At 52.8% G+C, this 15,747-nt stretch overlaps 4 protein-coding genes across 4 annotated transcripts; 3 read left to right on the top strand and 1 right to left on the bottom strand.

The window, feature by feature from the left end:
• The first annotated feature begins 150 nt into the window (after positions 1-150).
• NCU02723 (SFT2 domain-containing protein) lies at positions 151-3,399 on the top strand. Its single transcript, XM_960015.3, has 5 exons — positions 151-641; positions 743-1,304; positions 1,572-1,692; positions 2,034-2,184; positions 2,244-3,399. Exons 2-5 carry the CDS (start codon positions 1,082-1,084, stop codon positions 2,394-2,396), a joined length of 648 nt encoding a protein of 215 aa, XP_965108.2. The 5' UTR covers positions 151-641; positions 743-1,081; the 3' UTR covers positions 2,397-3,399.
• A 334-nt stretch (positions 3,400-3,733) lies between these two features.
• On the bottom strand, positions 3,734-5,259 carry NCU02722 (hypothetical protein). The gene is made up of 2 exons (XM_960014.2): positions 4,043-5,259; positions 3,734-3,987 (listed from the first exon to the last, which is right to left on the bottom strand). The coding sequence occupies exon 1, from the start codon at positions 5,156-5,158 to the stop codon at positions 4,565-4,567; it is 594 nt and encodes a 197-aa protein (XP_965107.1). The 5' UTR covers positions 5,159-5,259; the 3' UTR covers positions 3,734-3,987; positions 4,043-4,564.
• Positions 5,260-5,886: 627 nt separating this feature from the next.
• Positions 5,887-7,026, top strand: NCU02721 (hypothetical protein; the record flags this gene model as incomplete). The annotated part of the gene is made up of 4 exons (XM_960013.3): positions 5,887-5,976; positions 6,152-6,263; positions 6,564-6,685; positions 6,886-7,026. The coding sequence occupies 4 exons, from the start codon at positions 5,887-5,889 to the stop codon at positions 7,024-7,026; spliced, it is 465 nt and encodes a 154-aa protein (XP_965106.1).
• A 3,586-nt stretch (positions 7,027-10,612) lies between these two features.
• Positions 10,613-15,460, top strand: NCU02720 (hypothetical protein). The gene is made up of 2 exons (XM_960012.2): positions 10,613-12,622; positions 12,704-15,460. Exons 1-2 carry the CDS (start codon positions 11,387-11,389, stop codon positions 14,333-14,335), a joined length of 2,868 nt encoding a protein of 955 aa, XP_965105.2. The 5' UTR covers positions 10,613-11,386; the 3' UTR covers positions 14,336-15,460.
• Positions 15,461-15,747: the final 287 nt, after the last annotated feature.

Genomic DNA, 15,747 nt, shown 5'->3' with positions numbered 1-15,747 from the left:
GACCAAGGATGGTATAGACTGGCCAATCAGATGACAGACGGCAAAGCCTGTGGTTGCGTCCGATCAGGCCGTTGCATGCGCATTCAGTCCCACCTCACTGCCGCCGCTAGCTGGCCGAGCTGGCCACTCAGTGCAGTGTAGTGTAAGGTGGCTAGAGCCAGGAAGCTTCAGTCATTCAACTCCGAGCAGCCCATGAACCTCACTCGGTTGTTGTGTGCAGGGCAGGGCAGCAACCTGTCACCACCAGTGCGACACGCCCCAACACGCGCATCTGAGCTGCGTACCCCATCCATCACCCTAACGCGATCAACCTATGTACTAGTCCGGTAGGTATCTACCTAGGTTCTATCATTTGCACCTTCACATAACCACGCACACTAGTCGGCCACCCAGCTATTCAAGATACCCGAGTTGCCGATATCGTGTGCCAGACATCCCTACGTAACGACACTGTTGAGCACGCACACCGCGTCGGAAGGCGGCGACAAACACGGAACTCTCCCCAGACGACCCCCAAGCGTTAGGTTCCAACAATTGGAAGACAGGGGCTTGAACTAGATCGCCAAAACCTGCTAATTTTGCAGCCGATAGCCTCCCGAGCTTGTCGCGTACTTGACTGCCGTATCATCTGAACACCAAACGTGGGTCTTATTCCTGTCGACCTCTGGCCGTCTGGTGGTCGCATGATTGCCTCTTCCCTGATATCAAACATTCAAGACTAATTCTCCCTCTTCGGATACAGTCTGTGGTCGCTTCTGCCGTCAGTCGCCCTACCCGCTGCGAGCGTATCTCACCTTACCGCACCACCCACTCCGGCACCGCTACCCAATAACACCGCTTGCTCGACCATCTACACACCCCTTTTCCATCCGATCTATCACAAGTCAGCTCCGGCCTTGTTTGTCCGTAATCGTCCTCCTAGAGACGGTCACTGGACACTCCATCTTTACATAGTTCCAAAGTACTGGCCAATTTGTGGTCCTGAAGGAAACGAGACCGGAACTCTCCCATTTCACCAAGGCTCCACCCCCACGGTCTCATACTCCCGACACCCGACCCTAGACATCCCCGTCGCTCCATCATGGCTTCGGCGTCTTTCCGAGACTCGCTGAGCTCTCTAGGGTGGTCCCGCCGAGAAGCGGACATTCCTGTCAACACGTCCCAACAGCGCGGCCTACTATCATCCATCAAGTCTCTCAACCCCTTCGGCAATGGTGGCTATGTTCAACTACCAACGACTGAAGGCCCCGGTGCTGCTCTTCCAGCCCCTACCCGTCGAGAAGAGGAAGAAGGCTGGTTTGTTTGTGAGTCAACTCCCATTGTGCTTGCTTCAGTTGCTCGTCTTTCCATGTTGCCTGCTGTGCTTTGCAGCATTTTCCCTTCGTACCCCTGCAGAGGAGATTCGCGGTGCAGGACATGTGCCGCTTTCGCGTTTCCGTGTCTCAGTCACCGGGTTGCTGAGCATGTAGATGGTGGGGGGAGGGGAGGGTATAGCGGTTTCATCCTACTTTCTATTCACGTCCACTTTGGAGATCATGGACGCTACAGCACGGCTAATGAGTACTCTACAGTGAGCCGGTGGGACCGCATGCTGATTTTCGCTGCTTGCAATCTGGGCGCGCTGGCCTGCTTCGTCCTGGCCTTCGCCTTGTTCCCAGTGTTGTCACTAAAGCCGCGCAAGCTCGTAATCCTGTGAGCGCCTCCTTGTTATTCACAACCTTCCCCCTTCCCTCCACCACCAAGTTGCTTTCCCAAGCCCAGCCCTTACTCCCCATCTCGGGAATCCCGCCCCCCAAATCCCCCATTTCTTGACTTGACTCACCATTATGCACTGGAACCTGTCGTTATATTTGTTTCGATGGTGCATATGCACAACATTCGCATGACAGTCTAGCCATGTTGGCGGCCCGATGACTCTACGAGGCCGATCATCCGGCGCTTGGATGACTTGTCGGTATCATCGACATTCTAAGGGGCAGATCGGATAGTCAACCATGGATGTCTTGCTAACGCATGCGGTCCCTGACCCATAGGTGGACACTCGGCTCGATACTCTTCATCACGTCCTTTGCGGCTATGATGGGACCTTGGGCGTACTTGAAGCACCTGACCTCTGGTACAAGGTTGCCTTTTACATCGGCATACTTTGGCTCCTTGATTCTGACCATGTACTTTGCTCTTAGCGTGAGTTCGTTCTAGCCCTTGTCTGGCGTATCATAGTTGACTAACATGATAGGAAAAAGCTACACAGCACCATCCTCACCCTCCTCTCCGCCCTCGTCCAGATGGCGGCTCTGATCTGGTACCTAGTCAGCTACTTCCCTATGGGGGCGGATGGTCTTCGCGTTGCGACGTCCTTCGGGGCCCGCAGAGCCGCCGCCTGGATGTCTGGGTGAATAAATGGATGATTTCAGATGGGTGTACGCTTGTGGTAGGCGGCTTGGCAGTGCGCTTGTCTGCTGCAGGGCATCTTTGACACGTTCGTGCTCCGACAATGCGTCTTTCGGATTGCGTGTATACTTGAAGCAGGCTTTGTCAAGTATGGGTTATGGATAGTGCCGTAAATAATACAAGTCAATCTTATCAGAAAGACTCGCGGTTGTTATTCACAATACCATGACTTGTTTCAACGCCACTGCAGTACGTATACTTTCAACAAGCCTACCTCTTCCGCCTCCGCCTCTCCCTCTTCCCAGACCAGTTCATGCATTCCGTCACAGGTCATCACCTCGAGTCACTTGACAATCCATGCTCTCGAGTCCGTTGGAGTTGCTCAGCATGGTGACGGACGGCTTAAGGGCAAGGCAACCCGAATCCAAGTGGAACGTACTTTACTTACGCTGGCGATCTCTCGTCATGGGAACTGTGCTTGCTGGCACCGAACGAACCAAACCAACCGAGTGGGAACCTCGAGCAGAACTTGATGAGCCATATCCCATCTGACTGGAAGCTATCTTCACATCCACACCCACACACTCACAGTCATTGGCACCACAACCGCAAGACAAACCTGTGGAGGCTGGAGCGAACTTGGTTAACACGATCTACGACGCAGCGGATGGCTATCCCATGCCTATTAGGTGCATGTCCATCACCGAACCAAGTTCACCGCCCTCGCCCAGACGTGGAAACTTCATCAAGGATGGACGATGATTTGACAAGGACTTGTATCACGCCTGCTGCTACTGCTGCCAATATCTTGCAGCCGCCATAGAGAGAGATATCCCGTGCCATATCTGTCTCATTGTCTCCAGTCACTTCCCCTTCCATGATGCCCACATCACCCTGCTGTCAGTTGTCATAGCCAAGGCACGATTTGCATGCAGGCAGGGGGAAAACAAGGTGAGAAGAGCCATTCTATTCGTCTGCACTATCTATCATTCTACCAAGCCAAATCCCACCGCACAACGCCCAAGTTCCCCGACTCCCAGACACCCATCCATCATCCAATCCTTCCAAAATGACATTCTTCCCAGCCCCCCTCCCCCGCCCACCAAGTCTCACGATGCGTCGTCTATTTGGCCCTAGGCAGCAAAGCTACCTAGGTTTCCAGGTAGTGCCACGTGGAGGCATAGACGTCCGACTTCACTACCCTTTTTACCCCACACTTGTGATTGGGAGGGAAAAATGAGCGCGACTTCGCGACTCATAACCCAGCTAGGTTAGTACGCCAAAACTCCAAACGCCCCCAACTCCGTCTCCTATCTATTAAGTCTACATGTTCTTTTTTTTTTTTTTTTTTTTTTTTTTTTTTTTGTTTTTTTTTTTTCCAGAATATCAATGTACTTGCCTGGTCGTCTTGTCGATCGCTTGATCGTGCTTCCCGGCTTCGCGCCTCACGGTGTAAGTCCTCCGCCCCGCCCCCCAACTCCTCCGATGCGGTCCGATCGTGCTTCCCGGCTTCGCGCCTCACAGTGTAAGTCCTCCACCCCGCCCCCCAACTCCTCCGATGCGGTCCGTCGTGTGAATCTGTTGTCGTCCACTGAGCTGAAAGACTGTTAGTAATTTGTTACAACCAGATTGGGGGTTTGGAAGAACTCACTCCTTGCGCCTCAGATAGTCGCCAGGTACTCTCCTCCGCACTCTTACCCCTTCATAGCGCACACAATCTGCACCCGGTGTGCGCGATCATGTTACACTCCCCGCAGAAGACTACACTAGTTGGCTAGTTTGTGTAGACCCGGCCCGAAATAGGGTCCCGGATAACTCTAGGGCCCCGAGGAGCCTTTCGAGCTTCTTCTTGACGACGCCAGTGGGCCTCCAAAGCGACCCGAGCCTGACGTTGCCTCTCCTCCTGAGCAAGACGATTCGCCGCGTACTCTCGCACACGCTCATCATTTGCCCTGCGCCATTGCTGACGCCTCTCTCTCTCCGAAAGCGTGGAGGTGTCCGAGTCCGAACCAGATCCGCGCCTTGCGACGCGCGCTTTCTGCTCCTTCTTGACAGCTGGAATTGGGCTGTCGAAGAAAGAGTGATCTGATAACCAGTCCGATTCGCCCGATGGATGGAACGATGAACAGACGGAAAAGTTGTCGAGATCGGGACCTTTAGAATCAGCAGGGCTCTAGGCCGCGTCATCGTCGGAACCGTAAAACGAGGGACTCGTGCTCTTGGTCTTGTTGGCGAGCGAGCTTTGCTGTCTCACAGGGGTGCGCGGGACAGCGACGAGAGAGGAAGTCGAGGACTTGGGAGTGTTGCCGTCGAAGGGTGACGCAACGGACTTCAGACCAGTGGCGAAGAACTCGGTGAGGTAGTCGAGACCAGAACCGAAGAACTCCAGCATGGCTGAGATGTTGGGATCGTCCGTTGTCGTCTGAGTGGACCAACTGCGATAGTTGGAACCACACCTCTGCTCTGGGAACGATGGAACCTCGGGGAACCAGTCGCTGATTTTGTACAGCAGAGATGCGGCGAGTCTGGCCAGCATACCGAACGGCGTGATTGTCGAAAGTGAGTGTGTGCCTGTGACGGCGTCGACAATGCTGATGATTGTACCGATGGTGTGGTGGTCCAGCCACATGACCGATGCCTTCCAAGCCGGCCACAAGGTGGCGTCGAGAAGCTGGAGGCAGCTGGCGGTCGATGTGAAGAGAAACCAAAGGATTCTCAAGAGGAAGGCTCCGATGGGAGACAACTCGTTCAAGCTTGTTTGTTGCATTTTGTTGATGGTGGTTGCTGAGTGATTGATGAGATGAAAAGCGTTGTTGCAGTTTGCAGAAAGTGAAGACAGAATGTTGTTGTTGATGTTGTTGAAAGCTTTGGTTGCGATCGTTGAAGAAGAGGAAAGAGGAGAAGAACGAGAGAGGGCCGGGACGGGCGGGAGATTTGCTTTAGTCCCAGGCTCAGCCCTACAAAAACAACAGCCGATTTGGGAAGGCGCGCCCTATTGGCTACTGATGGACACGTTTTGGGAAGGCGCGCCTTACTGGTGGACCTGGGCACTCTTTGTCCGGAGCGTGTCAGGGGGTGTTTCGAATCTGCCCGAGGGTCTGCGGGGGAGTACACAGGCAACTAAGCACCTGAAGAGAGAAGGAAATACAGGAGGTAAGGGACCCCTAGGGCAAGTTAGTTAGCGAGAGGTAGGCAAGAATAAAGCTTCAGCGGGGAAGTCTCAGGGCCTGAAATGATTAGAGGTATCGCTAGACGCAGGTAAGTGGTACCTGTAGCAGAGCTGTTCAACAACTTTTATAGAAGGTGGTCTGGGCCTTGCATCAGTGGAGATGGGGGTGCCCCTGGAGGGTCTTGAGGTTGCCTGAACGGTCGTATGAAGCCATCGCGGTCGCCAATGAATGAGGTTTGGGAGCGACCACCACGTTCATTGCTTTGGAGTTTTATCTGAGAATCTGCATTTATATGCCGTGAGGTTGAACTTGGCGATTGTATAATATGTCATTGGTCAGCCCTATTTGTGGATCCGCGCACCGGTGTCTCGGTTCCTGGTTCCTGCTTGCTGAAGTGGCGTCCAACCCTTGTCATGTACTTGTCCCCCCCCGGTCCTCCCACCCAAACATCCCATAAGGGATCATCGTTTCGCCATGAGCAGGCGCATGCAGGATATCCGACAAGCCTTTGATGGTTGATGGTAGAAGCATGCTGTGGCATTATACTACTCGTGGGTCAATACTTCCCTTGTGATTGGCATTGTCTACAGGCACAGACTATCTCCTTCTGCAGGGCAGTCAAGGGTGTTACCCGAGCTACGGCCGAAGACCCTGAATCTGCTTGCATGTGCAAAACGGCGGTGCACATGCAGATATTCCAAGGTACGTTTTCTTCAATGGAATGCTTTTACACCATTACGGCACCAGAGACACTGCCTCATGTGACCAGTCGCTTGACGTACAGGTAGTTTCCGAACAATTAGCCAACGCAGACCCACATCCCGCTCCGATGGACGACGACAAGTTCATCACGACGACAAGTCCATATTCAGTTCTCGGCGCGGCCAAGCCTTTCGAATGTTGATTCTCCCTCGAAGCAAAAGAAGCGTGCGTTTTCACTCTCAACCCCTGACGCTCGATGAGGGAATGTACCTCCATCAAATTATCTGACAACAACACTAGGCTACCCACTGGCTCTTTCGCCGATACAGCAGCTCCTCATCTTTAAGATCTTGAACAAGGAGGCTAAAGAAGGCCATGTAGACGATATAAAACAATTTTTCGTCAACCAGCTGTATGCCGCAGTCAGTTCTGTCCATACTCGAAAAAGCGACGCAAGAACACACCAAGAGACCATGGCCCAATAGAACCACGAGTCTCATCGAATCTCGACCTGTAAGGACAACAACCAGATGCCAAGGGACTCTATCTGATGAACAAAGAAAAAGCCAGCGTTGCGCCAAACAATCTTACTCGACTTACTGACAACTATTGATGCTGCCAGCACATATTCTACCATACTCTATATCATTTTCGCCCATTGTTGGTATACGCCCTTCCTCGACCCTATCCCAACTATCGCGACACGGCGCAGATGAGCGACCTAAAATCAAGCCAGAAGCGACCCCGACGGCCAAACCGATGAACGACTCCATAAACGCGCGTAGAACAAAGCTTTGCCATGATGTTTCGGGTTTGGTGTTTGTTCTATGCCTGGAAATATTTGTTACGACAGCCAATGATCACATACCGGAAACACCTATCAAACGTTTCGGGTATCCACGAGGACTTGTTCCAACAGCAATACTTCATTTCAAACTCGGAAAAACACACCGTACTGCCTGTTATTCCCCGGCGAGTGGTTGAAGATTTCCAAGGATGATCGCGGCCACTAGTTGAGGATGTCGCAGAATTGGGGGCGTTGGATCTACGATCATTTGCACCCTCCCCGCGAACCAAGTGCATTCGGGAAATGGTCAAATCCGAGCGCCAGTCTCAGTGCCCTCATGAGCTCACACATTTCAAGTTGTTCATATACTCCGTTGCAAGTTTTATGCCATCGACGTTCTCGTCAAGGTTGATGCGAACCATTGCGCCCAAGTAATTCCGTGCTCCGCTCACCACTTATCAAATTACCTTTACCTAGGACGCAGGTAGACGGACGTTGTTCCGCCGACATGCCCTCTTAGCGAATGACCGAACGATGATCTCCCCATCCAGTCAGTCTCCAATTCACCGGGTCCCACCGTTGCCGCCAATGGACGTTCCTTGGCTCCTTGGGTACACTATGTACACTACGCAGTCCATGACGAATCTGGCAGATCTGATCTACTGCGCAGTACACTATACTACATACTCCGACATCCCATCCAATCCGGTCCAACTAATTTAATCTGATCGCATTTTCCCAGTCCGCCCTCGTCCCTTCTGCTCCCCTTTCGGCCAATCGCTTCGCGTAGGTGCGGTGCACATGGCATCTTATCACATGCACATGTGCACATGCACACTGTTCCATGCTGACCCGACAATGATGTCTCGCTCTCCATGGTCCAAAGACTTGAGTTTGAAACAGACTTGGGGCGGTCAACAAGACGCGGCACCACGGCGCGGCGACAAGCAAACTGGAATCTACCTCTACACAATAGTGTAGCAAGGCGTTATGGCGGGACTGCTGTCCTGGCTGGCAGGGCGATGAAGAAGCGAGCTAAGCGGGGCGGGGCGGGTTCCATGCGGGGGCCGGGGTCGGGTCGCACATCCGTCATTGGATCCACGTGGAGTCCGGGGGAAGACGGGCATCCAGTCAGCGACTATGTATTTTACCTAAAGATCCAATGGCAGAGTTATGCGGCTTGCAAACAGGGCGGCAATGTGTCTTGGGTAAGGAATCAAATGTTCGAGTTACCTTTGTCATGGGGGGGGCGGACATCATCGACAAGTTTGCGAGCAACACACCCAGCAGGGCGCGCTCCGAAAGCGAATAGGAAAAGGACCGGGGGGCGGTCGGGGGCGGTCGGGAATTGGAGATTGTTATTGCTTCTGGTCGGGTTTTCCTCGCTTTTGTCCTCGCCGGCTCCACCCGCTCCGCTTTCCATGTTCGGCGCACCCGCACGTGTCACACCAAATACATATGTACGTAGAGAACTCCGTCTCGGGCGCTGAGATGGGCTGCTTGAAAATATGAAACTACAAGACTAGATTTTTTTTATTCTATCACCTCTTTTATAGCATGGGGCAACATCATTGTACGGACCACTCTGAACTCGTATCACGATACCAATCACTTTATGCTCAAATTGGGGGTAAATCCGTCTCAAAATGAGGTAACATTCACCGGTCCGTATGTTGTGCGTATTTACAGTTCCTAAAATAATATATAGCGACGTCGAGTGCCCGTAATGCTGATCTTTGGTCGGGAGTGGGCAATTGGGGAGGGGGCGGCGGCGGCGGCACGGAAAATAGAACCCTAACCCACCTCCCAATCTTGGAAGATCCGACATCCCGCTATGCTTCCGAGTTCCCACAGACCGCTTTACCACCGCATGGAAGCAAACCATAGCAGAGTTCCATATGGCATATCCAGGTCATATCATACATCAGAACTTCGGTGTTTTCTATATCAGTTGTCTGGTTTACCGTTTCAAGAAGTCCCGCGAGTCATCCAGCTGCTGTAGGTGTTTGATTTGTCCCCTAATCACATGCTGAAGATCTTGACATGTTCTTAGTCAGCCGCTTTACTTTAGTTTTGTCTGTTTGTATTTGTTTTCTGATGAACTTCGGATCCTCGGCCAGAAGGAGCCATGTCGCACCAAGCTCTTGAATGCTATCGACATGTCACAAGCGGAGGTATTGGGTACAAATCCCATGCTTACATGTGAGATGGACGGATGTTGACAGAATTGGCGGGCTTCACTCACCCACTTGGCGTTGGCATGGAGATTGTATATAGTGTACATGGCTTACCAAAGTATACTGTCGATTTGGAAGCACCATCCGTTCTAGGACTTTAGGGGCTATCAGGATATGTGAAGTGACCACCAGCTCTACTCGCTCTATCAGTTGACATTACCGCACCTAAACTGTCAGCCGAACACTCCCTTTTTCACTTCCAGCTGTCGGTACGTTGCGTTTGTGAAGGCGTTGATGCAAGGACAGTGGGTGCCACCCGCCCGGTTCAGCCATGTTTCCCTTCACAAAAGTCAAAGCCCTTCGGCGAGAATGGGGCTGAAACGAGCGGCTTTTGGTGCCCAAAACTTCGGCAGCCATTTGATTAGCAAAAGCGGCGGCCAGGGGACGGGAAGTCTTGCGTTTGCAACCGCCCGCGAGCGATTCGTGCACGTTTCTGCACCAAGTTCTAGAAACTGCGGTGACCGAAACCGCTACCTGCTCAAAGTAGACTCGCTAGTTCGCATAGCACATGGAAGTAGAGGGTCGGTCTTATGGGTTGTTGGACTCGGGTCTTGTTAGAAGTTGTTTGAGTGCTTAACTCGTCAGCCTCAAAAAGGTACTCATTTGTGTTATTGTATACATATACTGCGCGAGACAAGCGTCACCTATTCGGGGGTCCAACTGCGGCGATATGTCCATTGATGTGGCTCATCGGATCTCGACCAGCGTCAATGACTCGAAAAAGGAACCTGGGAGTTTGGAATAAAAGTTTGATCGAATGGAGGCGGAGAGACCTGGGCCCTTCACACTTTGTTCCATGCTACTGTAAGAACCTACCTAGATACCCCTCTACAGTGCGGCTGCCCGTGCTTGGGTGGCTCACATCGCTTCAATTGTTGCCGGTGGCTGATACTTACACGGGCCTGCATTAACCGTGGCAACCTGAACGCCTCCCCTCCAATTCCCCTCCGTCCCGTCCCTTCCCCTCCCCGCACAAACCCTCCCGTCCGTTATTTTGTACAGGGCAAGCACCGGGCAGGCATGAATCAGATTCTCCTCGTTCTTGTTCAGGCAACACACTCAGTAATCGAAAACCGCCTAATCAATTAGGATTCCCACGATAACGTGAGTGAATAGATTGGCACCTCAATCGCAGCATTCCTGCTTGTGGGTTAACGGTAGAGGTACGGATACGCGGCGGACCTTCCTTGTCCATCCCCACTACTGCGGCAGAACTTCACCCAGGAGCCGAAGAAAAATTTATTCCACACAAATCTGAGTTGCTGGATCCGATCCAATTTGGGAAGGACCACTGTCCCCTCCAATAACTTTTTTTTTCTTCCCTTTTGTTTTTTTTTCCCTTAACCAACCCTCCCCCCACCCGCGCAACCCAACCCCATTTCTTACCACTTTACCTACAGACTGCATCCCGAGGCTGCCATCTTTAGGGTTAAATCTCGACCTCTCTGTGGACCCAGCAACTTGTTATTGGACACCCACAGGACTCCAGGCATTTACTTACGCATTCGACGCCAGGCGTGCCATCATCTGCTCTCCTCCGCTCTCCTCCGCTCTGCTCCGCTCTCCTCAGCTCTCTCCCCCCTCCCGGTTGATTCGTTTGCATCCTTGGTCGTCATCGACAACAGCCTGCACCTTCGATTCAATCTTCTCGAGGCCCAGACAGCTCTGACACCTGGTGGACGCCCCGCAAGCGAGATCTTTCCCGACGGTGTACCCGTGCGCATCGGCAAGAATTTTTGCTGTCGAGTCACCAAACACCTTCTCCAAAGATCGTGCTCCTTGTTTCGGCAACGTCTACGTTCTCTCAGACTTCGACCGAGACAAAACCGTGCAACCGAGTCCAGCTGCAGCAACAGTCTGCCCCGCAGTACCCGACATCGAGTCGTCACTCAAGATCGTCAAAGGCCTTAGTGCCGTCAGCAGATTGTCAGAGAGGAGAGGTAATTCTCGCTCTTCTCCGGACATCCGATCATCACCGGCGGCCTTCGTGAGCAGTTTAGCCGAGGCGACCTAGACCTAGTCTGCACGACCGACCGAGCTTCTCCTCGATCAACCTATCGTCTTGCAACTTGCTTAACACCCGCACTACCCAAAACAAAATGTCGGGCACAACGTTTTCCTACGCACAAGCCGCGAAGGGCCAGGCTGCTACTCAGCCGAGCACCAAGGACGATGTGTCATCAGCCACTGCAGTACCGTCAGCGACCCCCAATGAGGCCGAGGTCACCGAGACCTCCGAAGCCGGCAAGACCACCCAACTCCCTGCCGAACAATCGAAGCAGAATGCCGAGTCCTTGTCCGTTATCGCGCCAGCAACGGAAGAGAGCAACAAGACAACTCGCGAGAATGAAGCGGCACCAGCACAGCCTCAGCAGCAGTCAGAGGACAAGATTTCCAGGTCCGTGAGCCGTACCTCCCGGTCGAATGAGAGCACAGACGGCAGGAAAGGCCGGAAGGGCAAGAAGGCTCGGGGCAGTGAGAAAGAGCCCCAGAATGAACAACAAGCTGAGGAGGAGAAGGAGAAGGTCAAGGAGGCACCCAAGGTTATTCTCTCTGAAGCCCCACTGCCCACAGTCAATATTTGGGCTCAAAGACAGGAAGCACAGGCCGCCAAGTTGAAGACTTCTCCTGCTCCTACCTCCGATGCTGTTTCCGCCGAGGCCAAGAACCAAGACAGCGAGAGCCAAAGCACATCCTTGAATGGCGCGAACGGAGACAAGCCTCACCGGAAGGCCACCGACCTCTCAAGAGCTGCCGATCAACATCAGCGCAGGAACGGCCCCCGGGGCGCGCGTGTGGACAAGGAGGAAAAGAATGCGGTGGCTTTGCCTCCAGTGGCCGATGCCGCCTCGTGGCCGGACCCGAAGTCCGCGGCCAGCGCTAGCACCGAGGCTCCCAAGGAAAAGGCTCAAGAAAAGACTACCGAGAAGGAACCTCAGGAGGATTCTGGATCTTCCAAGAAGAAGACGTGGGTTGCTGTTGACATTCAGCCTACCGTTGTTTTCAACACGCCGCTGCCACCGCGCGGTTCTAAGACCCGAGGCGGAGCTCGGGGTGGTCGTGAGCAAGGGTCTACAAGGCCACACAACACCAACGCCACCAATGCTTCAAATGTCACTTCCCAGAACGAGAGGGCGCCAACAACCGGCGGTCCTAACGGGCATAAGCGTGCCGGATCTCGCCCCCGTGAGACCAACATGCCTACGCGCGCGAACACCCAAGCTCACATTTCCAAGCGTACCTCTGTCGACGCAGCCCCCTCGAAGGATGCACGTAAACTGTCGGTTTCCGGGAACAACGAGCAAGCTCGCGACTCAGGAGCTGAGACATCCATTGTAAGTCGAAGTTGTCCCCATCCCGCTGTTTATCGCATATCGCAGTCCCGTTATGGTAGTCAGAACCTAATACCCCTTCAGAATGCAACCAAAAAGGGATCGTCCGTCAAGGAAGGACATAATGAGGCTGGAACAACCTCCGAGGCAGGACCATCGTTGTCTTCCCGCTCCCATGAGCGTCATCACAAGGGAACTGACTCCACTAAAGACGGAGCACACCACGGTGTAAACGGCCAGCAGTACTCTGGCCGCGAGGGTCGACCTGAGCGTGGTCGTGGTGGATATCGTGGTCGCGGCGGCCACAATGGCACCTCTGGCTCTCACCAGTCTGGCTATACCGGCAACGGTCAGTATGGCCACTCGTCTTACCAATCACGCCAGCACAACTCCCCGCCCCAGCATGCCGGTCAGTCCTCCGGCTCTTACAATCAGTCAACTAGGGGCAGAGGCAAGTGGACTGGCTCCAACCAAAATGCTGGCCGCAACGGATCCGCCCCTGCTTTTGCACCGAGGATGGCTCAACCCCACGAATACTCTGTGCCCCAGTACCCCGTGCCATATGTCTACTACCCGGCCTACGATCCCATGGTGCCGGTTATCAAGGCCCAGGTCGAGTACTATCTCTCGCTTGAGAACCTTTGCAAGGATACCTTCCTTCGTAGACACATGGATGGCTCCGGCTGGGTGTTTCTGGACGTGATCGCTAGCTTCAGGCGCATGCGCGAGCTCAGCAAGGATCGGGAGACCATTCGCTTCGCTTGCTCCCTTTCCGACAAGATCGAGTTTGTCATTGGCGAAGACGGTCAGGAAAGACTACGCAGCAAGGAATCATGGTCTAAGTTTGTGCTGCGGGAAGAAGACCGCCTCGAGCACCTCCGCCACAACGGACCGACGAACTATGCTCCTTACCAGAGCCCATTTCATCAGATGACCCCTTACGGTGCCCCAGTAATTCCCCAGAACTACCCTGTGGCAGCCACGTACGCCGGTTTCCCCGAGGACCAGATGTTCCAGGCCGGATACGTGAATCCCGCTCACTACGACCCTGCCTCCAATGGCTCTGCCGTTAATGGTTATTCGCAGTTGTCAGCAGGTGTTCCTGACTACGCGCCCCCGGTAGCTGAGCTCACACTCGAGAGCTTGACAAACCTTTCTGATACCGCCGTCGAACAGATGGTCGTCGTTCTTGCATATGACGACAGGGAAGGCCAGAGCTCTTCCCAAGCCACTGCCGTGGCCGGTTATGAGTCCAATGATTCAGGTCACGAGCAAAGTAACGGTGTCAATGGCGCCGCCGTTGAGAATGGCGCGAGTGTCGTGGTCTGGCTAGATCAATACAGCTCCGACTCTGCCAATGTTCGTATGGATCGCCAGCCTTACACCGCCATCCGTCAAGCGGCCCTCAACCAGCGTCAAAAGGCCACCGCTGGCGAGACTCCCAAAGAGATGCTGACTCTTTACAAGTTCTGGTCGAAGCTGCTACTCAAGAACTTTAATGACAAGGTGTACTCCGAGTTCCGTACTCTGGCGCTGGAGGATGCGTCAAAGGAGGCCCCAAACAAGCAGGGTCTTAAGTGTCTCCTCGATTACTACAACAACGCTCTGCTCAACAACGATATCACGAAGGTGTGGCCCCAAGACCGTGCCGCCCCCGAGCTTCTCCAACATCATTTCCAGGACGCACTGAGGGCTGATCGCGCTGGGTCTGCCTAAATTTGCTCCTGTTTGGAACAAGACCGATACGTTATGTGATCCCTTGTCACGTACGGGGCTGAGGGGTATTCTAAATCGTGGCGTCTCCCTGTGCTGAGAGAGTACGGCTCTCTACCAGTCTTCGTCTACCTTTGACCGCCGACAGAATCACCCATACATTGCCTACCATCTGCCTCTCACGAAGAAGATATTAGGCCTTTCCCGTTTCGACTATCTCCAATTGGTTCATCTTACAATCGAATGATACACTCGTCGCTACATACGTGTTTCGACATTGGGAATTGGCGTTTTGTTCGCTTTTTGTTTTGTTTCAAGTATCAACAGCGGAAGAGAGGGGTGGAACATTCTATACGGTAGAAGACACAAGACAAACAACATAAGAAGCGAGTTTCTGTCAACCGTTTTGGGGGTGCATCTTTGGAAGTCGCCTAATTGGCGATGAAGCGTCGACAAAGGAAAATGCTGCCACTGGTTCTTCCAGTCTCGCTGTCTACGCGATGCCAATATGACCTCTGAAGCAGGTTGGGTAGTCGGCTGTCTACACCCCTTCTCGGTCACGAAGAACCCTTCACATCTGTTTGACTGGGGTCCAGCTGGTGTTTCCTCGGGCGGATTCACTTCATGGGTCTGCATCACCAGCCTGGGAATAGGGTCCAAAAAGACGTTAGCGATACTTGCACGCGGGTACAACGAAAAAAAAAAAGGGGGGGAATGACGGGTTCTTTATTTTCTGCATTTCTTTTACTTGTTCAAGACGGGAAAAGTTTCGTTTCACGTCACATATCCCTGTACTGTGATCGACCGACGTTACTCTGCTAAATCGTTGTTGACATGCTTGAGCGAAGCAGACAATGATTTTCTTTTCGTTCTTGAACAATGGTGGTGCTGGAGAAGTTGGCATGGAATCACAGATGATACGACGAGAGAGTAAAATAGGGATATTGACATTTTTCATGCTGCATTTGGAGGGAACAAACGGCGATGGGTATCTTCAACTTGGACTCTCTGCTTACATTACTTTTTTTTTTTTCTGTTAGGGCGGTATGCTGAACATTGTATGATTAGAATTTTAAAGCCTACTCCAGGTATTTCCCTGAAGCAATATGAGAATGTATTTGTAAATTGTATTGTTTGATTGGTGTGATGTTCATGTTCAACACTCTCATAACTACGTACTGTATGAAGCATCGCCAATTCTTTTTTTTTTTTTTTCTTGCGCTATGTTCATATATGTGCTATCACAGTAATTACCGAGGCTTTATTATCGCTGTTCGGTCACTTGGGGCGACAATTGCTGGTGTGAAATTTCAGACTACGTCTACTTAGTTTTCTAACGTGCAGCGGAAAGTCTGTACTAAGTAAGTACAGTGCCGTAACCCTTGGTCTGAGCAATACGATCACCTGCAGCCGGG

This window comes from Neurospora crassa, linkage group I (assembly GCF_000182925.2).
Source record: "Neurospora crassa OR74A linkage group I, whole genome shotgun sequence".
In the NCBI taxonomy this organism is placed as follows: Eukaryota; Fungi; Ascomycota; class Sordariomycetes; order Sordariales; family Sordariaceae; genus Neurospora; species Neurospora crassa.
Note: the sequence above shows the minus strand (reverse complement) of the source record. Positions and strands in the feature narration are given on the sequence as shown.